Source organism: Rhinoraja longicauda, chromosome 8 (genome assembly GCF_053455715.1).
Source record: "Rhinoraja longicauda isolate Sanriku21f chromosome 8, sRhiLon1.1, whole genome shotgun sequence".
Taxonomy (NCBI): Eukaryota; Metazoa; Chordata; class Chondrichthyes; order Rajiformes; family Arhynchobatidae; genus Rhinoraja; species Rhinoraja longicauda.
This window is the reverse complement of record NC_135960.1, coordinates 11310354-11337909: the sequence shown is the minus strand read 5'-3', so window position 1 is coordinate 11337909 and position 27556 is coordinate 11310354. Positions and strand designations below refer to the sequence as shown.

Here is a 27556-nt window from a genome sequence, read left to right as displayed (position 1 = left end):
GCATGATGTTAGAAGCATGCCAAGACTTGTTCAGACTGTTAAACAAGCACACATTGTTTAAAACGTGCATCATAAGAGCAACAGTGCACAGGTGAGTCGCATAATGTTTGCCTGATTGATCTTTGCGATAACTCGAGTGGGACTGCAAGAGAAATTCACGGCGATGTTGCCCGGGCTGGAGAACCAGAATGTACCTTTATAAAAGAGAGAGGGAGGAATTGCTTCTGTGGAATTAATCACCACAGACGGCTGTGGGGGCCGTCATTGCCTTCATCTGCAGTAAAGTCTGTAGTCCCCTCCTTGGCCAATTAGAGTCATAGAGTGCTACAGTGTGGAAACAGGCCCTTCGGCCCAACTTGGCCAACATGTCCCATCTACAATAGTCCCACCTGCTTGCGTTTGCCCATATCCCTCCAAACCTGACTTATCCATGTACCTGTCTAACCGTTTCTTAAATGTTGGGATAGTCCCTGCCTCAACTGCCTCGTCTGTCAGCTCGTTCCATACACCCACCAACCTTTGTGTGCAAAAAGTTACCCCCTCAGACTCTCGAGACCTGGCAACATCCTCGTAAGTCTTCTCCGTGCCCTTTCTAGCTTGACAACATCTTTCCGGAAAACGTGGTGCCCCGAGTTGAACACAATACTCTGAGGCCACATTTAGAGTATTGAGTACAGAAGTTACAGAGCGCAACTTCTGTACTCAATACTCTGACTAATGACGGCCAATGTGCCAAAAGCCTTTTATGACCAGCGACTCCACCTGAAAAGGAACTATCTACCTGCACTCTATAACACTCCCCAGAGCCCTAACATTCACTGTGGCAGCCAGCTCAGAATGTGGGAAACAGAAACAAGGCAAATACCAAAATGCTGGTGGAACTCGGCGGGAGGAGGACAGGCGACATTTTAGGTCAGGCGCGAGTCATCCTGGCTAAAAAGATGACGTGCATTGTTGGACTGCACGCGTGCAGCAATGCACACCTGCACGTCTCCTCTGAAGCAGGGGTGTTTCGAATCATCAAAAATGAATGTGAAACTAAAGATTCACAGCCAGAACATCCTAAATTTAATGGCTCAAGTCTTTCTAAAATACGATACCACTGGTTACTGACTGCAAGAATATCTCCACACGTTCTTGTAACGCCTCAGTGACCACCAGCTCTCAACCTCTCAGGGTGAAGAAACACCCTTTGAAATATGTAATAGGATGCATTATTAAAAACCTCTTATCCCTTAAAGTTTCAGCAGAGACAGACATATCCAGCCGCACCGGATACAATGATCCGACTGTGATAATCAATTCTCCATGGTGCTGCTAAGGGATTTATTCACACAGGCATTCTGGCATTCGTATGGCATTTTCCCCAGTCGGACTTGCCCACGTTTTGATTGAGGAGCGGCATTAAACCTTGCGGGAATAAGAACAAAGAGATTGAAGATTAAAAATGCATCCCTGTGATTTTAAATGGAGCCCTGTTTTTAAGGGCCGAGGATTAGATTGGTTTCCCTGAACATTCACTAGGCAGGTTCCCTGTGTGGGAAGGAACTGCAGATGCTGGTTTAAACGGAAGTAACTCAGCAAGTCAGATAGCATTTCTGGAGAAAAGGAATGGGTGACGTTTCAGGTCGAGACCCTTCTTCAGACTGATGTTCAGGGGTGATGTCTGAAGAAGGGTCTCGACCCTAAACGTCACCCATTCCTTCTCATAGAAACATAGAAACATAGAAAATAGATGCAGGAGTAGGCCATTCGGCCCTTCGAGCCTGCACCGCCATTCAATATGATCATGGCTGATCATCCAGCTCAGTAACCTGTACCTGCCTTCTCTCAGTGGAGAGTCAGTGGATGTGGTGTACCTCGACTTTCAGAAAGCCTTCGACAAGGCCCCACATAGGAGATTAGTGGGCAAAATTAGGGCACATGGTATTGGGGGTAGGGTACTGACATGGATAGAAAATTGGTTGACAGACAGAAAGCAAAGAGTGGGGATAAATGGGTCCCTTTCGGAATGGCAGGCAGTGACCAGTGGGGTACCGCAAGGTTCAGTGCTGGGACCCCAGCTATTTACGATATACATTAATGACTTAGACGAAGGGATTAAAAGTACCATTAGCAAATTTGCAGATGATACTAAGTTGGGGGGTAGTGTGAATTGTGAGGAAGATGCAATAAGGCTGCAGGGTGACTTGGACAGGTTGTGTGAGTGGGCGGATACATGGCAGATGCAGTTTAATGTAGATAAGTGTGAGGTTATTCACTTTGGAAGTAAGAATAGAAAGGCAGATTATTATCTGAATGGTGTCAAGTTAGGAGGAGGGGGAGTTCAACGAGATCTGGGTGTCCTAGTGCACCAGTCAATGAAAGGAAGCATGCAGGTACAGCAGGCAGTGAAGAAAGCCAATGGAATGTTGGCCTTCGTAACAAGAGGAGTTGAGTATAGGAGCAAAAGGTCCTTCTACAGTTGTACCGGGCCCTGGTGAGACCGCACCTGGAGTACTGTGTGCAGTTTTGGTCTCCAAATTTGAGGAAGGATATTCTTGCTATGGAGGGCGTGCAGCGTAGGTTCACTAGGTTAAATCCCGGAATGGCGGGGCTGTCGTATGTTGAAAGGCTGGAGCCATTGGGCTTGTATACACTGGAATTTAGAAGGATGAGGGGGGATCTTATTGAAACATATAAGATAATTAGGGGATTGGACACATTAGAGGCAGATAACATGTTCCCAATGTTGGGGGAGTCCAGAACAAGGGGCCACAGTTTAAGAATAAGGGGTAGGCCATTTAGAACGGAGATGAGGAAGAACTTTTTCAGTCAGAGGGTGGTGAAGGTGTGGAATTCTCTGCCTCAGAAGGCAGTGGAGGCCAGTTCGTTGGATGCTTTCAAGAGAGAGCTGGATAGAGCTCTTAAGGATAGCGGAGTGAGGGGGTATGGGGAGAAGGCAGGAACGGGGTACTGATTGAGAGTGATCAGCCATGATCGCATTGAATGGCGGTGCTGGCTCGAAGGGCTGAATGGCCTACTCCTGCACCTATTGTCTATTGTCTATTGTCTATTGTCTATTGTCCATACCCCCTGATCCCTTTAGCAAAAAGGGCCACATCTAACTCCCTCTTAAATATAGCCAATGAACTGGCCTCAACTACCTTCTGTGGCAGAGAATTCCACAGACTCACCACTCTGTGAATTCTCTGCCACAGAGATGCTGCCTGACCCGTTGATTTACTCCAGCATTTTGTGTCTATCTTTGGTGTAAACCAGCATCTGCAGTTCCTCCATACAAAGGTTCCCTGTGTTGTCAGTCACTCACAGAGCCAGGGGTGATGTCTCCTTCAAGAAATGTGTGAGAAAATCCGCACGGCGTTTACAAACTCCAGCCAAAGGAGTTAAATGATCAAACCACTCAACAATGAAGGTTGGCCCACATCAGAGAAAAAACATAGAACAGTACAGCACAAAGACAGGCCCTTCGCCCACTATGTCTGTGTTGAGCATGATGCCAAGACCACCACTTATCTAAGATGGACACAAAATGCTGGAGTAACTCAGCAGGACAGGCAGCATCTCTGGAGAGAAGGAATGGGTGACGTTTCAAATGGGGAATATCATCCATTCCTTCTCTCCAGAGATGCTGCCTGGCCCACTGAGTTACTCCAACATTATGTGTCTATCTACGATTTAAACCAGCATCTGCAGTTCCTTCCTGCACATTTCCACCACCCACACATAACCCAGATTTCTCCATATCTATAACTGTACTGAACCATCCTATCATCAACATTCACTGGATGTTTTCAAGAGAGAGTTAGATTTAGTTCTTTGGGCTAACGGAATCAAGGGATATGGGGAGAAAGCAGGAACAGGGTACTGATTTGGGATGATCAGACATGATCATATTGAATGGCGGTGCTGGCTCGAAGGGCTGAATGACCTACTCCTGCACCTATTTTCTATGTTTCTAGGCCCTCAGACAATCTTTAATCAGACTTTACCTTGCACTGAACGTTATTGGAGGAAAGAACTGCAGACGCTGGTTTACACCGAAGATTGACACAAAATGCTGGAGTAACTCACCGGGACAGCCAGCATCTCTGGAGGGAAGGAACGAGTGACGTTTCGTGTTGAGACCTAACTTCAGACTCGGAAGGGTCTCGACCCGAAACGTCACCCATTCTTGCTCTCCATAGATGCTGCCTGTCCCGCTGAGTTACTCCAGCATTTTGTGTCTATCTGTCTGTACGCTGTGGATGGTCTGATTGTAATCACGCGTGGCCTTTCTGCTGACTGGATGGTACGCAACGACAAAAATGCCACTAGTGTATCTGTTTGAAATCACTTTCGCTATTCCAAAAATAGATCAACCAAGAGGCTGTGGTCTAGTGAGTTTGATGTCCACTATTGGTGCAGTTAAAGATCCCTTTTATAAAGGAAATAATTAGGGAGCAGATTTCATAAAAGGTACAAAATCATGAGAGGAATAGATCGGGTAGGTGCAGTCTCTTGCCCAGAGTAGGGGAATCGAGGACCAGAGGACATAGGTTCAAGGTGAAGGGGAAAAGATTTAATAGGAATCCGAGGGGTAACCTTTTTCACACAAAGGGTGGTGGGTGTATGGAACAAGCTGCCAGAGGTGGTAGTTGAGGCTGGGACTATCCCATTGTTTAAGAAACAGTTAGACAGGCGCATGGATAGGACAGGTTTGGAGGGATTTGGACCAAGCGCAGGCAAGTGGGAATAGCGTAGTGAGGACATTGTTGGCCGGTGTGGGCAAGTTGGGCCGAAGGGCCTGTTTCCACACTGAATCACTCCATGACTCTAACAGCTTTGCCAAATAGCAGAGATGTACACCACAGAAACAGGCCCTTCGGCCCACATCGTCCATGCTGATCTTGAAATGCCAATCCATACTTATCCCATTTAGCTGTATCCCTGTGTCAAGTTAGGGGTGGCACAGTGGTAGGGTTGTTGTCCTACAGCGCTGGAGACCCAGGTTCGATCCTAACCACGGGTACTGTCTGGTCAGAGTTTGTACGCTCTCCCTGCGACCATGTGGGTTTCCTCCCACACTCCAATTGTAAATTGTCCCTAGTACGTTAGGATAGTGCTAGCGGTCGCTGGTCGAAGCGGACTCGGTGGGCTTAAAGTGCCCACTTCTACGCTGTATCTCTAAAATCTATGGTCTAAACTGCCCAAGCATTGTAACAACTTTAATTATTTTCTCTGCAGGTGTCACAAAGGAGGTGGTTAGAGCCAATGTAGAGTGCAACAGCTCTTCGCAAAATCTTTTTCATACTTGCCCAGAAAGGGCAGGCACTGAAAAATAAAGCAGGCAGGAAATTGTGAAAATATTTCACAGTGGGTGCAATGCATTTTGGGCACAGACTGGCGATGCGAGGATCCTCACTCACTCAGCAGTACGTTACCAAAAGACCTCCACTGTGATTCTGCTTGGGGCCTCATTGCAAAAATATCTTCCGGGGGCAAGGAGCATCAAACACATCAGACAAACGGTCCAGGATGGGATTACATGTCATAAGGTCAGTGGTAGAAGCAGAATTAGGCCATTCAGCCCATCAAGTCTACTCCACCATTCAATCATGGCTGATCGATCTCTCCCTACTAACCCCGTTCTCCTGCCTTCCCCCCATAACCTTGGGACTCCCAAAATGTTGTGTCCTTTATCTGTGGGCGGCTTGATCGCATTCATGTATTATAAGAAAATAACTGCAGATGCTGGTACAAGAAGGGTCTCGACCCGAAACGTCACCCATTCCTTCTCTCCCGAGATGCTGCCTGACCTGCTGAGTTACTCCAGCATTTTGTGAATAAATCGCATTCATGTATAGTCTTTACTTTGACCCGATAGCGCGGCAAACCTACGTTTTTCACTGTACAATGGTACATGCGACATTAAAAAATTAAACTCACACTATGCATTGCATTTGTGTGGGAAGGAACTGCAGGTGCTGGTTTACCCCGAAGATAGACACATGTGCGAGAAAATTGTGCGGACGGAAAATGAGAGGATCTGGGAGCACTGATTGACTATATGCGGAAGTAATCAGCAGAATGCTCTACGACACCCAGATAGCACCAACAATGAGTTGAGATAACGAAGGATTCCAGCTGCGTTTTATAAAGTATTAGTGAGAGCACACTTAGGAATGTAGCATGTAAGAGTTCAGTTTGCTTCAGTATAAACAGGTCATCACCGCAAGTGCCGACAGCAGATCTGAACCCAGCCAAGAGTCAACAATGGGAAATAACTGAGATAAATATCCAGTCGGCTGTGGGAGGCTCCCCCCCCCCCCCCCCCCCCCCCGGGGCACAAAGGTGGAGGGGTGAGGAGAGGACGTTGGTTGCTGGGCGACCGAGGGACGTGATGGCTGGAAAGCCCCGCGGCAGCCTGGGGCTTGCCTGATTTGGGCACTGCTCTTAACAATAGACAATAGGTGCAGGAGTAGGCCAATCGGTCCTTCGAGACAGCACCGCCATTCAATGTGATCATGGCTGATCATTCTCAATCAGTACCCCGTTCCTGCTTTCTCCCCATACCCCCTGACTCCGCTATCCTTAAGAGCTCTATCTAGCTCTCTCTTGAATGTATTCAGAGAATTGGCCTCCACTGCCCTCTGAGGCAGAGAATTCCACAGATTCACAACTCTCTGACTGAAAAAGTTTTTCCTCATCTCCGTTCTAAATGGCCTACCCCTTATTCTTAAACTGTGGCCCCTTGTTCTGGACTCCCCCAACATTGGGAACATGTTTCCTGCCTCTAACGTGTCCAACCCCTTAATAATCTTATACGTTTCGATGATCCCCTCTCATCCTTCTAAATTCCAGTGTATACAAACCTAGTCGCTCCAGTCTTTCAACATATGACAGTCCCGCCATTCCGGGAATTAACCTAGTAAACCTACGCTGCACGCCCTCAATAGCAACTGGAGCGTGGACTGGACTTGGAAAATGGCACCAAACATGATGCCTCGTAAGGTCATAAGTGATAGGAGTAGAATTCGGCCATTCGGCCCATCAAGTCTACTCCGCCATTCAATCATGGATGATCTATCTCTCCCTCCTAACTCCATTCTCCTGCCTTCTCCCCATAACCTGACACCTGTACTAATCAACGACACCACGAATGATGGTAGATCTTACTCTCCCCACTCTCTCTCTCCCCCCCCCCCACTCTCTCTCCCCCACCCTCCCCCCCCTTACGTACACTCTTTCTGTAGAACTGCTAATTTGGGGGAGGGGGCTGGGGGGGGGTTATGGTGATTACTGCAGGGATCTCCAAACTATGGCCCGCGGGCCACATCCGGCCCGCCACGTGGTTTTATCCAGCGTGCAGCAAGCTCTTAGGCGGAGGGGACTGGAGGCAGAAGCTGCCGGCGAAGGTTCACCGGAGAGCAGATCGCCACCGACCCAGAGCCGGGACAAGGCGAGAGATCGCGGCGCCCCCTCGCAAACAACAAACCCAAGGAAACTTCCCTCCTCGCCGCCGATGCTCATCCCGGGGATGCGGGGCTTCTGCTCAACAACTGCACTTGTGTTTGTTCTTATTTTGCTGCGTTAGAGGGAGACGGGGCCGGGGAAGAGAGTGGAGGAGCGGCGCAGATTTCGCTGGCTCTGGGAGAGAGGGAGGGAGGGAGGGAGGGAGGGAGAGAGGGAGGAAGCAGACCCCGCAAGTGGCGGCGATCCTTCACCGGACCCTCTGACACCCTCCCCCTCCCCGCACTCCCGCTCTCACCTGCTGCTCCCTCTACCACGACTCTCTCCCTCCCCACTCTCTCTCCCCCTCCCCACTCTCTCTCCCCCCACCCACTCTCTCTTCCCCCCACTCTCTCTCCCCCCCACTCTCTCTCTCCCCCCCACTCTCTCTCTCCCCCCCACTCTCTCCCCCCCACTCTCTCTCCCCCCCTCTCTCTCCCCCCCTCCAACTCTCTCTCCCCCCCACTCTCTCTCCCCCCCCACTTTCTCTCCCCCACTCTCTCTCCCCCCCTCCCACTCTCTCCCCCCCCCCACTCTCTCTCCCCCCCACTCTCTCTCCCCCCCCACTCTCTCTCCCCCCCCCCCCCACTCTCTCTCTCCCCCCCCCCCCACTCTCACTCTCTCCCCCACCCCTTTCTCTCACCCTGTGGTGGTCATGGTATTTCTTCTGTTTTATAAATAATTGTATACCCAAGGTATATCTATATATATATATATATATATTCCAATATTTCAAGCTCTTTTAAAAAATTGATTATTATTTATTTGTTGTCATATGAACCTAGTGTAAACTAACCTAATCTAACCTAACCTAGTTTAACCTTTCCTAATCTAATCTAACGTAACCTAGTCTAAACTTTTTTGAGTTCATTAATTTTATAAAACTCACACTTCTTTATTTTTTCCTGAGGCCCGCAAAAACGTGCCAAATATATAATGTGGCCCTCATGCTGAAAAGTTTGGAGGCCCCTGCTCTACTGGACTGTTTGAAAGAACTTCACATGTGACAAGACAGCAGCATTGAGCTCGTCAATTTTAGCGGTGTTTATTGAGGGTTGACTCTTAAGCAGTAGAATTTTCCTTCAAACAGTACCAATAGCCAAAGGTGCAGGAGGAGGCCATTCGGCCCTTCGAGCCAGCACCGCCATTCAATGTGATCATGGCTGATCATTCTCAATCAGTACCCCGTTCCTGCCTTCTCCCCATACCCCCTGACTCTGCTATTCTTAAGAGCTCTATCTAGCTCTCTCTTCAATGCATTCAGAGAATTGGCCTCCACTGCCTTCTGAGACAGAGAATTCCACAGATTCACAACTCTCTGACTGAAAAAGTTTTTCCTCATCTCCGTTCTAAATGGCCTACCCCTTATTCTTAAACTGTGGTCCCTTGTTCTGGACTCCCCCAACATTGGGAACATGTTTCCTGCCTCTAACGTGTCCAACCCCTTAATAATCTTATACGTTTCGATAAGATCTCCTCTCATCCTTCTAAATTCCAGTGTATACAAGCCTAGTCGCTCCAGTCTTTCAACATATGACAGTCCCGCCATTCCGGGAATTAACCTAGTAAACCCACGCTGCACGCCCTCACTAGCAAGAATACCATGGAAAAGTTTGGCTTGCATCCAACTAAAGTTGATAAAGCCTCAGTTTATCCCTCCAACATCTCAAGCCACAAGACACTGTAGCAACTGTGTGCTCCAAGCCTGCCTTGGAGCACACAGTTGCTAGAGTGTCTTGTGGCTTGAGATGTTGGAGGGATAAACTGAGGCTTGAACCCTCAGCCTTTTAACAGACTGGACCCCGAGTACAATCTTGAATGCAGACAGACTAGATGGAATCAGAAGATAGACACAAAAAGATGGAGTAACTCAGCGGGACAGGCAGCATCTCTGGAGAGAAGTAATAGGTTCACCCATTCCTTTTCTCCAGAGATGCTGCCTGTCCCGCTGAGTTACTCCAGCTTTTTGTGTCCATCTTCGGTTTAAACCAGCATCTGCAGTTCCTTCTTACATAGATAGAATTTAGCCATTTAAAACTGAGGCGAGAAGAAACTTTTTCACCCAGACAGTTGTGAATTTGTGAAATTCTCTGCCACAGAAGGCAGTGGAGGCCAATTCACTGGATGAATTTAAGAGAGAATTAGATACTCTCGGGGCTAGCGGAATCAAGGGATATGGGGAGAAGGCAGGCACGGGTTACTGATTGTAGATGATCAGCCATGATCACAATGAATGGCGGTGCTGGCTCGAAGGGCCAAATGGCCTCCTCCTGCACCTATTTTATGTTTCTATGGTTCTATAGAATCAGAGTTTTATAGCATGGAAACAAGCTCTTTGTCCCATCTCATCCATGTCGACCAAGTTGGCATTAAGGCTCATCCCACTCTCCTACATTTGTCCCTTTGCTCTCTTAACCCTTTCAATCCATCCATCTGTCCAAATGTCTTTTGAAAGAGATAATTGAATCCACTTCTGTAGCTTTTTCCCACAGCTCGTTCCAGATACAGACTAGCCTCTCAGTGAAAAAGTTGCCCAAGGTCCCTTGTAAATATCTCCCCCAACCACCATAAGCCCAAGTCCTTTTGTTTTATCCTGGAAGTTTTATCCATTCCTCTCATGATTTTGCTCCCAAACACATTAACTCCACTTTCCCATTCCCATACTGACCTTTCTGTTCTGGGCCTCCTCCACTGTCAGAGTGCAGCCAAACACAAATTGGAGGAACAGCACCTCATCTTTCGCTTTCCAGCTTGCAACCCAGCAGTATGAATATTGATTTCTCTAACTTCAAGTAACCCTTGCATCCCCCTCTCTCTCTCTCTGTCCGTCCCTCCCCCACCCGAGCCATCGTACTAGTTCCACAGTCGTCATGCTGAGTTTCACTGTTTGTATCACTCGTTATCACCTTCCCCGCGGCCAATAATGGACCATTGTGGCTCCACCATTCCTTGATCATCGTTACTGGCTTTGATCTGTCTTTTTCCATTCATTTGTTCCATGTACCCTTTCATATCTCTCGGTTTCCTCTCCCCTCTCAGTCTGAAGAAGGGTCTTGACCGGAAATGTCACCTTTACCCTTTTTTCCCCAGTGATGCTGCCTGACCCGCCGAGTTACTCCAGCTTTTTGGGTCAATCTTCAGTGTAAACCAGCATCTGCAGTTCCTTCATACCCCTCATGATTTTGTCCCCTTCAATAGGTTCACCACTCAGCCTTCTATACCAAAGAAAAATGGCCCAGCCTCTTCCTATAACCCAAGCCCACAAATCCAGGTAATATCCTCATGAATCTCCTCTGCACTCTTTCCAACAATTACATCCTTCTGATAGCTGAGCATCCAACACCAACCACAGTTAGGTGGTACAATATTAAGGCACAGCCATAGCAAGAGTACAAATGAGTAACAGCAAAGGATGCAGTTTAATGCGTGCAACATTTATTATGAGTGCAGTTAATTGGTTAACAGCAAATGCATCAACTAAATCAGTAATCTGATTAGCAGCCAGCAATCCATTGAGCGCACTTTAAAAATTTTATACACCCACACAAAACTATTGTTGCACCAGCAAAAGGAAGCAATCAATTAACTTCCAATTTATTGCAATGATTGCAGTGAGTGAACAAATATTGACATAATTATCTGCATCTAATAATCTACATCACGGTAGCGCAGCGGTAGAGTTGCTGCTTTACAGCGAATGCAGCGCCGGAGACTCAGGTTCGATCCTGACTACGGGTGCTGCACTGTAAGGAGTTTGTACGTTCTCCCCGTGACCTGCGTGGGTTTCCTCCGAGATCTTCGGTTTCCTCCCACACTCCAAAGACGTACAGGTATGTAGGTTAATTGGCTGGGTAAATGTAAAAATTGTCCCTAGTGGGTGTAGGATAGTGTTAATGTACGGGGATCGCTGGGCGGCACGGACTTGGTGGGCCAAAAAGGCCTGTTTCCGGCTGTATGTATATGATGATGATGATGATGATGAATTCATAAATCCGGAGAAGCTATCTTTAGTCAGGGAAACAGCACCTAGTTTAGTTTAGAGAAACAGGCCCATCGAGCCCACACCGACCAGCGATTCCCGCACACTAACACTGTCTTACACATACTTGGGATGATATACAATTATACCAAGCCAACTAACTAGCCCACATACTTGTACGTCTTTAGAGCGTGGGTGGAAACCAGAGAACACCCACGCGGTCATGGGGAGAACATACAAACAACACCCGTCGTCAGGATCGAACTCGGATCACTGGCGCAAGGCAATAGTCAATAGTCAATTTATTTGTCACATACACATAAATGTGCAGTGAAATGAAAAATTACCCACAGTCCAACAATAAGACCAATAAAAATAAGCAATAAAAATAAGCAATAACACACACAATCATAAACCAACACCAACAAAAAGAAACATCCATCACAGTGAGTCTCCTCCAGTCCCCCCCTCACTGTGATGGAAGGCCAGAATGTCTTTTTTCTTCCCCTGCCGTCTTCTCCCGTGGTCAGGCTGTTGAAGTTGCCACATCGGGGCGGTCGTGGCTCCCGACATTGAAGCCCCCGCCGGGCAGAGAAAATCCCGCGGCCTATTCCAGGCCGTGCCGGACGGTGAAAGGTTCGCGGCGGGCCGACCCAACCTCTGCAATTCGGGGCGGGTGAAGACGCTGCCGCTGCCGGAGCTCCCGATGTCGGCCCCCACCCAGGGGCCTGCGAGCTTCCAACGTCCACGCGGCCTACGCCCGAAGAAGCCTCCGGAGACGAGTCGCAGCCGCTCCCTCAGCACCACAACCTCCGAAGGCAGCCAGCTCCGCAGGTGGTAAGTCCGGTCCGCGGGCTCTGCGAACCAGAGCCCCAGGTGGTCCCAGCTGGAGGCCGCCAGCTCCAGGTGTTTGGCCGATGGTAGGCCGCAGCGGAAACGGAGACACCACCCAGAAAACAAAGGTCGCGTCTCCGTTCGGAAGAGACAATTTTACAGTCGTCCCCCCCACATAACACACAACCTACATCATATCTAAACCCTACAATTAAGACAAAAAACACAAAAGACAAACGGACTGCAGGCAAGCCGCAGCTGCTAGGGCAGTGCGTGCACCAGAGAGGCAGTGTACGGCAGCAACTCTACCGCTGCGCCACCGTGTCGCCCACTGGTTCTTCATGAGCAGTATTTGGTGGAGGCCACCAGCAAATTTCCTCCTGAAGTGGCACCATTGCATCTTTTGTTACATACGCTCCATCACTGCATGCAGAAGGCTCTGTGACTGCTGTCTTCTACCCAACAAAGCAGTGCCTCCCCCCTCCACTCAAAAACAAACATCCAACCTTCTGACTCAATTGATGTTAATAAAAAAACATCCTGTGCTCATCCTAGTTAAAGTCGCTAACTTACACCAACTTGGAGGATGCTTCACGTTCAGATCCTATGAGAAAATAAACATTGCACCACAATCAACGCTGGACAATTTCCCTTGTCACACATCACGCCACTTCACCCATGTAAACACCGCATCAATGATTTACCACGAACACAAGGATTTTGCTGACAAAACAAAATAGCGCATCAAACACAAAATGTTTACTTTGTCCTGCACATGAAGAATTACACCATGGTCCAGTATAAACAACCCCATGGAACTGTAAGAAGGGCAATGGAGATCACCACTGTGTCCACACACAACGTTCGTCCTTTTGGTCCACACCACCGGATCGCACTGCATTTGCAGTTGGTCTCGGCTGTCTGTAGATTTTCTGCATGCACTCTAAGTTCAAGTATCATGAGACACCAAATGAGAAGTCCATTGTTCAGAGTCAAGAGAATGTTATCATCCAGACAGAACAATGAAATTCTTACTTACAGCAGCACAACAGAAGATCCAAACAGAGTACACTGCAAACCATATCATTTTTTTTGCTTAGTTTAGTTTAGAGATACAATGCGGGAACAGGCCCTTCGGCCCACCAAGTCCGCTCCGAGCAGCAATCCCTGCACATTAACACTATCCTACACACACCAAGGACAATTTACACTTGGTCTTGCTAATGGAAAAGAAAAAATGCATGTGTGTGTATTTATGCATATACACACAGAAAGAAAAACATTTTTTCTTTTCCATATAGCTATAAAAACATAAAAGACAAATAATAGTGCTAAAAGGCAAAACCAATGCCCCCAAGTCTTTGCAGTTCAGAGCTTATTTGGAGGTTGTAGTGTTTAATAGCCTGATGGCTGAAGGGGAGAAGCTGTCCCTGAACCTGGATGTTGCAGCTTTCAGGCTCCTGCACCTTCTTCCCGATGGCAAGAGTGAAATGAGTGTGTGGCCCAGGTTGTGTACACTTGTATCTGTTCTGCCAGTGAATTAGCCCATGCCTGCACAACTCCAGTGACCTAGGTTTGATCCCGACCTTGGGTGCTGACTGTAAGTTGTCTGTACGTTCTCCCTCTGAGTAAGCGTGTGTGTGTCCCCCCCCCAGGTTTTACAGCTTCCTCCCCTGTCCCAAAAAGTGGTGTTGGTCAGTTTATGGCAATACTTTACTGAACTCGATGCAAAAAGGAATTTCACTGTAGGTGTTATTACAAAGAACCGTTGAACCATTCATTAATTGTTTATTTAGACTACCCTGGTGTACGTGTGTGGTAGGAGAATTCGAGTGGCGTTGAGTGGTTCAGTGAGTAGGCAGTACAGTGGTGCAGTGGCCACATAGCAGAAGCATCCACGTCGCGAGGCTGGAAACTGGAAGCATCCTGAGCTAATTCTGCTACCACCATCGTCGACTGTACAAGCGATGGCTCCCACTGATTGTCGCCGGAAGCTTGCTCCCTTGTCAGGACGGACGATGATAGTGAAGCAACATTTGAACGATGGACACGAAAGAAAGAAGTGGTGCAGCGGTAGAGTTGCTGCCTTACAGTACCAGAGACCTGGGTTTGATCCTGACTACAGGTGGCGTGTGCAGAGCTTATACGTTCTCCCTGAGACCACACGAGTTTTCTCCGGGAGCTCCGGTTTCCTCCCACACTCCAAAGACGAACAGGTTTCTGGGTTCATTGGCTTCTGTAAAATTGCCCCTAGTGTGTAGGAACGTGTTAGTGTATGGGGATCACTGGTTGATGCAGACACTGTGGGCTGAAGGGACTGTTTCCGCACTGCATCTCCACAGTAAAAAAAGAGTTCATGTGGACTGGAAGACAATTTGAGAATGGATTGATAAGATTGCTCCAAGACCATTATCGACACCAAGGACTGAAAGGTCTCCCATTTGAAAATAAACTCAATTGTCCTTATTACGCAAAGTCTATCGATCTCTGCCTTGCATTTATTAACTGAGCTTTCTTGGTTGAGAATTCTCCTGGTTTCCCTACCCTAATGCTGGAAGCATTCTTATCTCTTTCATACGAGCATCAGAACTTACAAACATCTGTCAATCTTTGCCGTAAAAAATATACATTGATTTGGCTTCCACAGCGTTCTGAGGCAATGAATTCCACAGATTCACCGCCCTCGGACTAAATAAATTCCTCCCCGTCTCCTTTCTAAAGGTACGCTCTTTTATTCTGAAGTCATGGCCTCTGGTCCTAGACTCTCCCACTAGTGGAAACATCCTCTCCACATCCACTCTATCCAGGTCTCATCAAGTCTTGAGATAATGAAAGGAACTACAGAAATGTAAAGGCACTGGGACCCATTTCCAACAACAACATGTTGAAACTTTCCCAGTAAACACTGCTGGGTAACTGCAACATTTTCAAGTGCTATTTCACACATTCTCGTCATTCACAGGGTGCCGATGAACAGTCAGAACTTTTAACCCCCAGGGTGGAAATGTCAAAAATCAGAGGGCATGGCTTTAAGGTCGGGGGGGTGGGGGCAAAGTTTAAAATGTAGGGCAAGTTTCCTTTTTACACAAAGAGTGTGGATGTCTGGAATACACTGCCAACCGTGGTCATAGAGACATGCAGTTCTGAAACAGACTCTTCAGTCCAACTCATCCATGCCAACCAAGGTGTCCATCTAAGCTAGTTCCATTTGCCTATAATTGGCCCATATCCCTCTCACTCTTTCCAATCCATGTACCTTTAAATGTTGTTAGTCCATGCCTCAACTCTCCCCTCTGGCAGCTCATTCCATATACCCACCACTCTATGAATGAACAAGTTGCCCCTCATGCTCCTGTTGAAAGTTTTCCCTCTCTCCTTAAACCTATGTTCTCTGGTTCTTGATTACCCCTACCCTGGGAAAGACTCTTTGCATTCACCCTATGTTCGGCGATGGAAACAAATACAACCGTGACATTTAAAAGACTTTTAGATCGGCACATGGAAAAGCAGGGAATGTAGGGATATGGGTCATGCACAGGCAGAGCAGATTATTTTAACTTGGCATCATGTTCGGCATGGACATTATGGGCCAAAGGGCCTCTTCCACTGCTGTACCGTTCTATATTCCATGAACACAAACCTTGTAGCATGCACTCACTTCGGTCAAGAGTGTATTATTGTCATATATCCCAGATAGAACAATGAAATTCTTATTTGCAGCAGCACAACAGAATATATAAACATAGTACACTGTAAACAATATAATAAACAAAAAATAGTTCAATATACATGTGTGTATAATATCCACACACAAATACATATACACACATATATACATATATACATACACACACATACATACATATATACACACATACATATATACACATATATATACATACACATACATATATACCCATATATACACACACATACATATATACCCATATATACATACACATACATATACACCCATATATACATACACATACATATATACCCATATATACACACACATACATATATACACATATATACATACACATATATGCATGCATGTACATGTATACACATATATGCATACATACGCATATACGTATATGCATACATACACATATACACATATATACATACATACACATACATACACATACATACACACATACATATATACACACATATGCATACATACATACACATATACATATATACATACACACATACATATATACACATATATACATACATACACATATACACACATATATATACACACCCAGATACATATAATACAAATAAACAATAGTGCAAAAAGACAAAACGACAAAACCAATACCCCAAGTCATATCGTTTGGAGCATATTTGGAGGTTGTAGTGTCTGAAGAAAGGTCTCGACCCAAAACGTCACCCATTCCTTCTCTCCAGAGATGCTGCCTGTCCCGCTTAGTTACTCCAGAATGTTGTGCCTATCTTTGTGTTTAATACCCTGATGGCTGTAGGTAAGAAGCTGTTCCTGAACCTAGCTAGTTTCCAGGCTCCTGTACCTTCTTCCCGATGGCAGGGGTGAAATGAGAGCATGTATATATTATGTATGTGTGTATATATGTATGTGTATATGTATATGTGTATATGTATAGGAGAGGTGGTGTGGGTCGCTGATGATGATACTGGCTGCCTTTTTATTTGAGGCAGGGACTCCTGTGGATGCCTTCGATGGTGGGGAGGTCAGAAACCGTGATGGATGGACTGGGCAGTGTTCGCTTTCTTACTTTGCAGTCTATCGCCGGGTTTAAAGGACTGGTAATCATTTGACAAAACGCAGGGCTGGTTTTTGTTTTTAAATGCAAGGCTGACAGACATACATACGGGAGATTGGATGGCCATCCCCACTCGACTCCAGCACCGGGATGGGAGGAGATTTTAACTATCATCTGGCTCACAAAGCCTTTGGGTTTGAGAAAGAATTATTTTTTTAAAAACCCATAATGAACAGGATGCGGGGACAAATAACATGTCATTGGCGCGAATGAACAGCGACCGCCCAAGTTGACTGAGAAACCCACTCAACATATTGATACCTAAACATCATTGGCGTCATTTTTTTTTTCACACGAGGCGGTGAAATAATTTCACCCACTTTGTTCTGTCTGCCGGGTTTAAACACGTTTCTTTCACGCCAAAGGTAGACACAAAAAGCTGGGGGGGGGGGGGGGGGACACATCGGGACAGGCAGCATCTATGGGGAGAAGGAATGGGTGACGTTTCGAGGTCGAGACCCTTCTTCTTTCTCGCCCACTCGGTGGGCATGGGCGAGTTGGGCCGAAGGGCCGGACGATTCAATAGTATCCTGATTTTTTTAATGCAGAAATAAGCCTTGTATAAAGACCCCCCCCCCCCCCCTCAATTGAGAGCAAGTCAGACTGAATGAGGCACGAATTAAGCTGAAGTCACTGTAAGAAAATAACTGCAGATGCTGGTACAAACCGAAGGTATTTATTCACAAAATGCTGGAGTAACTCAGCAGGTCAGGCAGCATCTCAGGAGAGAAGGGATGAATAGGTGACGTTTCGGGTCGAGACCCTTCTTCAAGGGTCTCGACCCCCCACTTCTTCGAGGGTCTCGACCTGAAACATCACCCATTCATTCATTCATTCATTCCTTCTCTCCTGACATGCTGCCTGACCTGCTGAGTTACTCCAGCATTTTGTGAAATCTCCTGAGATGCTGCCTGACCTGCTGAGTTACTCCAGCATTTTGTGAATAGACACCTTCGATTTGTACCAGCATCTGCAGTTATTTTTCTTACACAACAACTGGCCGCAGGGTATCACAAAATGCTGGAGTAACTCAGCAGGTCAGGCAGCATCTCAGGTGACGTTTTCGGGTCGAGACCCATTTCCTTCTCTCCTGAGATGCTGCCCGACCTGCTGAGTTACTCCAGCATTTTGTGAATAAAAAGCTGAAGTCACACTGGTCAGAAAACAACAACTCCTTTCTCCTTACCGGTAGATCGACGCTGACATCGCTCCCGTCCAGCAGCGAGACCCTGCAGGTGATTATTGACCTGCTGTCTCCGGCCGCCGGGATGTGAGTCCCTGAGCGTTGAGCACCTCTCTGTTTTTCCTTCTCGGTGTGTCGCCGCACAGTCCGACGACCCAGGGTCCGTCGCAATAAGCCCAGCATCTCCTCCTGCTCCCTCTCTGATCACTTGGAGAAAGAGGGAGGGAGAGAGAGAGAGGGAGGGGGGGAGAGAGAGAGAAAGAGGGAGGGGGGGGGGAGAGAGAGAGAAAGAGGGAGGGGGGGGGGGGAGAGAGAGAAAGAGGGAGGGGGGGGGGGGAGAGAGAGAAAGAGGGAGGGAGAGAGAGAAAGAGGGAGGGAGAGAGAAAGAGAGAAAAAGAGGGGGGGGGGGGAGAGGGAGAGAGGGGGGAGGGGTGAGAGGGGGGGAGAGAGGGGTGGTGAGAGAGGGGGGAGAGAGAGAGAGGGGGGAGAGAGAGAGGGGGGAGAGAGAGAAAGAGAGAGAAGGGGGAGAGAGAGGGGGGGGAGAAAGAGGGAGGGTGGGGGGGGAGAAAGAGGGAGGGTGGGGGGGGGAGAAAGAGGGAGGGTGGGGGGGGAGAGAAAGAGGGAGGGGGAGGGTGGGGGTGGGGGGAGAAATGAAGGTAACAGGCGCCCGATACAATGTATCGAGGAGCGGCGCGTATCAATTGCTGAAACTGACACGAAATTGCAGCCGCGTCCTCTCGGCAACACAGAGCCGGGTCGGGTCGGGTCTGGTCTGGTCTGGTCTGGTCTCGTCTCTCCTCTCCTCTCCTCGTCTCTCCCCACCCCCAGCATCAAATGATCTAAATCCCTGCTCCAGCCTTGGGCATGCGTGAGTCCAGCCCAGGAAATGGCGTCAGGCGCTTCCAACCTGCACGGTTTAAGGATGTGAGGGATGGAACTGCAGATGCTGGTTTCAAACCCCAGGATATAATAGACGCAACAAAAAATGCTGGAGTAACTCAGCGGGACCAGACATCTCTGGGGAGAAGGGATGGGTGACGTTTCTCCAGTCTGAAGAACCGAAATGTCCCCCCCCCCCCCCATCCCTTCTCTCCAGGGCTGAGTTACTCCAGCTTTTTGTGTCTATCTTCGATCTTGGGGATGCGAAGCAGTGTTACAATGCTACAATTGCCACAATGTTAACTCGCTCTCCCCCCCACCCCACCCCACCCCATCCCATCCCATCCACCCCACCCCATCCCATCCACCCCACCCCATCCCCCTCCACCCCATCCCATCCCCCTCCACCCCATCCCATCCACCCCATCCCATCCATCCCATCCCATCCACCCCATCCCATCCACCCCATCCCATCCACCCCATCCCATCCACCCCATCCCATCCACCCCACCCCACCCCATCCCCCTCCACCCCATCCCATCCACCCCATCCCATCCATCCCATCCCCCTCCACCCCATCCCATCCCATCCACCCCATCCCATCCACCCCATCCCATCCCATCCCCCTCCACCCCATCCCATCCACCCCATCCCATCCCATCCCCCTCCACCCCATCCCCCTCCACCCCATCCCCCTCCACCCCATCCCATCCCATCCCCCTCCACCCCACCCCATCCCATCCCCCTCCACCCCATCCCATCCCCCTCCACCCCATCCCATCCCCCTCCATCCCATCCCCCTCCACCCCATCCCATCCCCCTCCACCCCATCCCATCCCCCTCCATCCCACCCCACCCTAAATAAGACAACCGTGCACCCCGAATTTGTTCATTTGCCCTGTCCAGGGTTTCAACGCGAGTGCTTTCAGCAAAATCGTCCCTGCTTCGTTATTTAATCGATTTCGCGCTTGAAAGACCTCTTGAAATTTGACACGGTTGAGTTCTCTTGAATCATTGTCAACAGACCGGTCAGGGCGGTGAAAATCGCTCCTTCGACTCCCTTGACATATATTTCACTCTCCCCGGGATATAGTTGGACTTTTTTTTATTATTCCCTAAAAGAAAAATCGTTGCCAATTAACTTTCCCGTCCCACACTTTAGTGGTAATCACATCCCATACTTGAAATGTTCAAACTTGCACGTGAAGTGCTTCAACAAACCACAATTAGATGTTTTTGTCTTTTGTTTATTCATAACATATCATATCATATATCTGCCGCCCAGTGATCCCCGTACATTAACACTATCCTACACCCACTAGGGACAATTTTTACATTTACCCAGCCAATTAACCTACATACCTGTACGTCTTTGGAGTGTGGGAGGAAACCGAAGATCTCGGAGAAAACCCACGCAGGTCACGGGGGAGAACGTGCAAACTCCTTACAGTGCAGCACCCGTAGTCAGGATCGAACCTGTGTCTCCGGCGCTGCATTCGCTGTAAAGCAGCAACTCTACCGCTGCGCTACCGTGCCGCGTAGTTTTATTTCAGTAAAGAGCATGTTGTATAGTGTAGTAGGGGGAAAAAACTGCAGATGCTGGTTTAAATCGAAGGTAGACACAAAATGCTGGAGTAACTCAGCGGGTCAGGCAGCATCTCGGGTGAGGAGGAATGGGTGACGTTTCGGGTCGAGACCCTTCTTCGTCGTACAGCCGTTCGGCCCAACTCGTCCATACTGACCCAGTTGCCCTGTCTAACTTGTTCCCATTTGACCACACCCATCCCACGTCTGCGTAAACCTTTTGTATCCATGTGCCTGTACAAATGTCTTTTAAATGTCTTTATTGTCCCTGCCTCAGCTACCTCCTCCTATCTCCTCATTCCATATACAGTGCAGGAAGGAACTGCAAATGCTGGTTTACACCAAAGATGAACACAAAGCGCTGGAGTAACTCAGCGGGACAGGCAGCATCTCTGGTGAGAAGGAATGGGTGATGTTTCGGGTCGAGGCCCTTTTTCAGACTGATGTCAGGGGGGGCTGGACAAAGAAAGGATATAGGTGGAGACAGGAAGACAGTGGCAGAACTGGGAAGGGGAGGGGAAGGGAGGGACAGAGGAGCTATCTAAAGTTAGAGAAGTCAATGTTCATACCGCTGGGCTGTAAGCTACTCAAGCGAAATATGAGGTGCTGTTCCTCCAATTTATGATTGGATGGCATACAAAACAAAGCTTTTCACTGTACCTCGGTACAAGTGACAATAATAAACCTAAACCTAATATGATGGTGCAAGGTTGTTTGGGATGGGGCGATGTTAGATGGAGTGGAGAAGCAGTGAAGGATGAGGAATGAACCCTGGAAGCAAGTTCCATGTACCCACGACACTCTCTGTAAATAACTTCCCCCACATATGTCCTTTAAACTTTGCCCCTTTCGCCTTAAAGCTCTGCCCTCTAGCCTTTGCAGTTCCACCTGGGAAAAGCTCTGATCGTTTACCCTCTCGATACTTCCTCTGACATTATTTATCATCCTTGACCATGCTAATTAGTAAGGGCAGGTTTAAAAATATATACTTTTGTATGTACTTTAAAATTTTCCAGATTGCATTTCGAATACTTGCTGCACTTTTGACCAAAAAGCTTCTCCAATGGTCTTAAACCTACCATTAAAAAATGTTAATGCAGGAATCTAATTCTACTCAATTATTTTTCTTTGGGGAATACAGGAGTTTCCTGAAATGAGAGAAATTAACTTTCGTACCGCTGGGTTGTAACCTGCCCAAGCAAGTGTCTCCACTCTTCCTGAGGTCATCGGTTGCTGGCCCTGATTTGTTCTCGCCTTTTCTCACCTCCAATTTCCCCGCCCCCTCCTCTATCTTTCAGTCTGAAGGGTTCCAACCCAAAACATCACTCATTTTTTTTCTCTAGAGATGCAGCCTGACCCGTTGAGCTACTCCAGCATTTTGTGTCTATCTTTGAAGAAAGAGGTATAGTTGTCACTGGAGTGTAGAAGGCAGAGGGTGTCCTACAACTGATCAAGGGATAAATATTGGCCAAAATCTTAATCGAGGAGGCAGGGCCTTGATTCAACATTTCATCATCCAGTAGCTCTCACCATGCATGCATTTCAGTGTCAGCTTGGATGTTGTGTACATGTCGGATTTGAACACTCAATGAGGCATTTTGATCATGACCAAAATGCTGGTAAAAGCTAAATATTTAGCTAAAGCTAAAGATTCAATCTTTATATTGCAAAAAAGAGCTATAAGAATTGTCAATAAGGCTGGTTATAATGATCCAACCAACCCATTATTTATGAAATCATCATATGCCCCAAAATTTATGGACCTAGTAGACTTTAAAACTCTACAAATAATGTTTAGAGCAAAAGAAAGAACACTTCCTGACTGTATCCAAGGTTTGTTTTCAGTGAGGGAGAGCAGGTCACTCAGGGGTAATTATATATTTGAAAAAATTAGGTTAAGAACAAATGTGAAAAATAGATGTGTGACTGTTAAAGGGGTCAATTTATGGAACAGTTGCAACAATGAATTAAAAGTGTGTCGTAATATGTGTAAATTCAAGAAAATGTTCAAAAATATTATATTTGAAAGGTACAAAATATGTGATCAGCACTGAGAAATGACCAACATGATAGAAGACGGCAGGGAAGAGAAAAGACATTTTGGCCTTCCATCACAGTGAGAAGGGACTGCAGGAGACTCACTGTGATGGATGTTTCTTTTGTTTGGTGTTAGTGTATGATTGTATGTGTTATTGCATTTTTATTGATTATTCTTATTGGTCTTAGTGTTTCAACTGCGGGTAATGTTTCATTTCACTACACATTTGTGTGTATGTGACAAATAAACGACTATTGATTGATATTGAAATGATGTAAGAAAATAACTGCAGATGCTGGTACAAATCGAAGGTATTTATTCACAAAATGCTGGAGTAACTCAGCAGGTCAGGCAGCATCTCAGGAGAGAAGGAATGGGCGACGTTTCGGGTCGAGACTCTTCTTCAGTCTGAAAAAGGGTCTCAACCCGAAACGTCGCCCATTCCTTCTCTCCTGAGATGCTGCCTGACCTGCTGAGTTACTCCAGCATTTTGTGATAGAAATGATGGTCCTTGACTATATTTGTGTTTCTTTCTATGTTTTGTTTATCTGCTTCTGACTTATGTTGTGTTTAAAAAAAAATATATATTTTGTTCATTATTAAGGGTAGGCACAATAAGTTTTGGCTTCTGCCTACACCTTTTTTTTCGGTCATAAAATATCATGTGTGATTATATTGTTTTATTTTTTATACAATAATTTTGCGCTAATTAACTTTCACAACTGTATGGTCAATCTGTTGTATTGTATTGACCAGAAAACAAACAAACAAATAAATAAATAAATATTCTCCTACGGTAATAAAGAACAGAACATGGACTTATGACACGAAATAACTTTATTTATCCCAGGTAGGTAACAGTCATAAAACACAACAAGATACATGAAATTAAAGTAACGAATGGAATAATCAGGATTGGGGAGATGCAACGATTTGGGAAGGGTTGGGGAGTTGGTCTACCCCATGACAGAAGGGGAAAGAGTTGTGTAGTTTGATAGACACAGGGAAAGGGGATCTCCTGTGGCATTCTGTGCTGCATCTTGGTGGAACCTACATGTAAATTTGTGCAGGAACTGCAGATGCTGGTTTAAACCAAAGATAGACACAAAAAGCTGGAGTAGCTCAGCGAGACAGGCAGCATCTCTGGAGAGAAGGAATGGGGGGGGGGGGGGGGAAGTCTTTTAGGACCGAGATGAGAAAACATTTCTTCACACAGAGAGTGGTGAGTCTGTGGAATTCTCTGCCACAGAAGGTAGTTGAGGGTAGTTCATTGGCTATATTTAAGAGGCAGTTAGATGTGGCCCTTGTGGCTAAAGGGATCAGGGGGTATGGAGAGAAGGCAGGTACAGGTTACTGAGCTGGATGATCAGCCATGATCATATTGAATGGCGGTGCAGGCTCGAAGGGCCGAATGGCCTACTCCTGCACCTATTTTCTATGTTTCTATGTGCCGTTTCGGGTTGAGACTCAAGGTCTGAAGAAGGGTCTTGACCCATTCCTTCTCTCCAGATGCTGCCTGTCCCACTGAGTTACTACAGCTTTTTGTGTCTATCTGCATGTATTTTTATTTGGTACAAGTTTTAAACATGCTGTAGATATTCTCACCTCGTTATGCAATATTGATTACTCCTGAGGGAGTGCACAAACTTTATATTCCCTACAAACTACTTACTGTAGGGGTCTCCACAGTCAACAGATTAACTCATTTACTACACATATTACTCCAACTGTGAAGTCACTTGCTACACCCTAATCTACATTTACAGCTTGACTAAAACGCACCATCTGCTGTTTTCCCTGGAGCGACCATAACTCTGGATAGATGCCAAATTGCATTCCTAAGTGTGAAGCAACAGAAAGCCGAGTGCGAAGCATTTTAACGGGACGCATCACAGCTTGGTTTGGAAACAGCTCCGTCCAAGACCGGAAGACATTGCTGCAAACTGTGGACGCAGCCCAGACCATTACGCAAACCAGACTCCCGTCCATTGACTCCATGTACACCTCACGCTGCCTCGGCAAGGCCAGCAACATAATCAAGGATGAGTCGCACCCTGGCTACTCCCTCTTCTCCCCTCTCCTATCAGGCAAAAGGTATAGAATTGTGAAAAAGCGCACCTCCAGATTCAGGGACAGTTTCTTCCCAGCTATTATCAGGCAACTGAATTATCCTACCTCAACCAGAGAGCAGTGCTGAATTACTGTCTACCTCATTGGTGACCCTTGGACTATCTTTGATTGGACTCTGCTGGCTTTACCTTGCACTAAACATTATTCCCTTATCTTGTATCTATACACTGTAAATGGCTCAATTGTAATCATGTATTGTCTTTCCACTGACTGGTTAGCAGGCAACAAATGCTTTTCACTATATCTTTGGAATTTAGCCTCAACTTAGTGTCACGCCCCCCAGCATGCCAAATGGCCATTTGTTATGGTTAAAAGTTAGGGTTAAAGATTGGAAATTACTTTACAATATGGAAAGTAAACCTCAAAATGTTGAGAATTAACTACTGCGAGCAATTCTTAAAAACAGGAGTGCTACAAGTAGATATCGTCAATCATTTGGCCAGTCATGCAATTCAACACATCTGGGAAGAGTCTCAAGTCTCTGGGTGATACAAAGGATGGGGCTTCAGCCATGAAAGAGATGGGAGAAATTGGGACTATTTTCAGGATAGAATAAGTACAGGGATTTTTAACGGAAGTACTCACCGTAATTTTCAATAGAATAGAGAGAATAACCTAAGAGTCAGAGTCATACAGGGTGGAGACAGGCCCTTCGACCCAACTTGTCCACATGGAGCAACATCTACACTAGTCCCACCTGTCTGCATTTGGCCCATATTCCTTCCAAACCTATCTGTCCTATCCATGTACCTGTTTCTTAAATGTTGCGATAGTACCTGCCTCAACTACATTCTCCAGCAGCTTGTTCCATACACCCCCTACCCTTTGTGTGAAAAGGTTACCCCTCAGGCTATTAAATCTTTCCCCCCTCAACTTTGATACAGGAGAACAAAAAAAAATGGTTGCAGCTAAAAGGAAAACACAGTTTTGGCAAGAAGGTGGGTAATCTAAAGACCATATTTTTGTTTTAAAAGGACAGAAGGTGCTGGATAACTCAGCAGGTCAGAGAGCATCTCTTGAAAACATGTATTGGTAACATTTTGGGTCAGGACCCTTCTTCAAACTGATTGTAAAGTGTGGGGGGAGGGGGGGTGGTGAGGGGGAAGGGAAGAGGGAAACTGGGAGAGAAGAGAGGTAGGACAAAGGTGAACACATGCAAAGGGGGGATTTTGATTTGCAGATGGTTGAAACAAAGGCCAGAGATTAAGACAGAAGATGTGAGACAGAATGGTTGAAGAGTTCCAAACAGTGAAGACCGAGGAAGGAATGAAGGGGGGGGGTTTATAAGTTGGGAGGAATAGGTGTAAATCCGGGCAGGGGGAGGGGGGGGGGGTGAAGAGGGAAGATGGGGAGGGGGGGGGGGGGGGTGAGAGAAGAGAGGAGGGGTTGTTCGATGTTACCTAAAATTAGATTTATGTTTCACCATAATTAAAAAATTCACAAGAGGGGAGAAACAAATGTTCTCTTTTCTCTCTCTCCCACCCCCCCTCCAAGTACTCCATACACCCACTGACAGGATCAGGAACATGATCCTGCAGTGGCACCTAAACTTGTACTTGGAAGATTTACTTTTGGGATTTATGGGTGGAAAGCTCAGTAACTGGACCAGACTGAATGGTCTCATGTGCTGCAAGATTCTGTTATTTCAACACATGGGGCTGCATGAACGATCAAGAATATCAAGTATACCCCAATAGATATTATTTATTCCTATTCACTGGATGTTTAGGGATGGAAAGGCTGCTTATAAATAGTTTGGTTTATTGTCACGTGTACCAAGGTAGAGTGAAAAGCTTTTCATGCGTGCTAACCAGTCAGCGGAAAGACAATACATTTTTACAATCGAGCCATCCGCAGTGTACAGATACATGACAAAGGGAATAATGTTGAATGCAAGATAATGTCCAGTAAAGTCTGATTAAAGATAGTCCGAGGGTCTCCAACGAGGTAGATAGTGGCTCAGTAACGATCTCTAGTTGGTGATAAGATGGTTCAATTGCCTGATAACAGCTGGCAAGAAACTGCCCCTGAATCTGGAGGTATGCGTTTTCACACTTCTATACCTCTTGCCTAATGGGAGAGGGGAGAAGAGAGAGTGGTCGGGATGCAACTCGTCCTTGATTAAGCTGCTGGCCTTGTCGAGGCAACACTTGTTGTAAATTGAGTCAATAGAAGGGAGGTTGGTTTGTGTGATGGTCTGGGCTGTGTCCACAATTCTCGGCAATTTCTTGCGGTCTTGGATGGAGCTGTTCCCAAATAACGCTGTGATGCATCCCAATAAAATGCTTTCTGCGGTGCATCTGTAGAAGTTGGTGAGAGTTGTTGGGGACATGCCAAACTTTCCAAGTTCCATTGATACAAATGAAGTATTCCTACCAATAGTCACCTTATCTAAGGGATCATTTAAATTTTTTTACCCTGTAGTCTATTGAAAATCTAAAGCTTTTTTTGGTACAATAAAACCCTTCATTTATTGAACTGGAACAGATTAAATTCCCCCTCGAGTCTTACAAGCAAGCTCCACATAACCTGATAAACTTTCTCCTCATGAAGTGGAATTATAAGTTGACAGAGACCTGATGGGAGTACATAAAATTATGAGAAGCACACATAGGATACCA

The 27556-nt window shown here is 46.7% G+C and overlaps 1 protein-coding gene across 2 annotated transcripts in view; it reads right to left on the bottom strand.

The window, feature by feature from the left end:
• Positions 1-18557, bottom strand: part of epb41l5 (erythrocyte membrane protein band 4.1 like 5) — a 150014-nt gene extending 131457 nt beyond the window's left edge. For both annotated transcript variants that reach the window (XM_078403326.1, XM_078403327.1), the window contains exon 1: positions 18308-18557. In XM_078403326.1, coding sequence (XP_078259452.1) covers positions 18308-18487 — 180 coding nt within the window. In that variant the 5' untranslated portion in view covers positions 18488-18557. The remainder of the gene's footprint in view (positions 1-18307) is intronic.
• Between the last annotated feature and the right edge of the window lie 8999 nt (positions 18558-27556).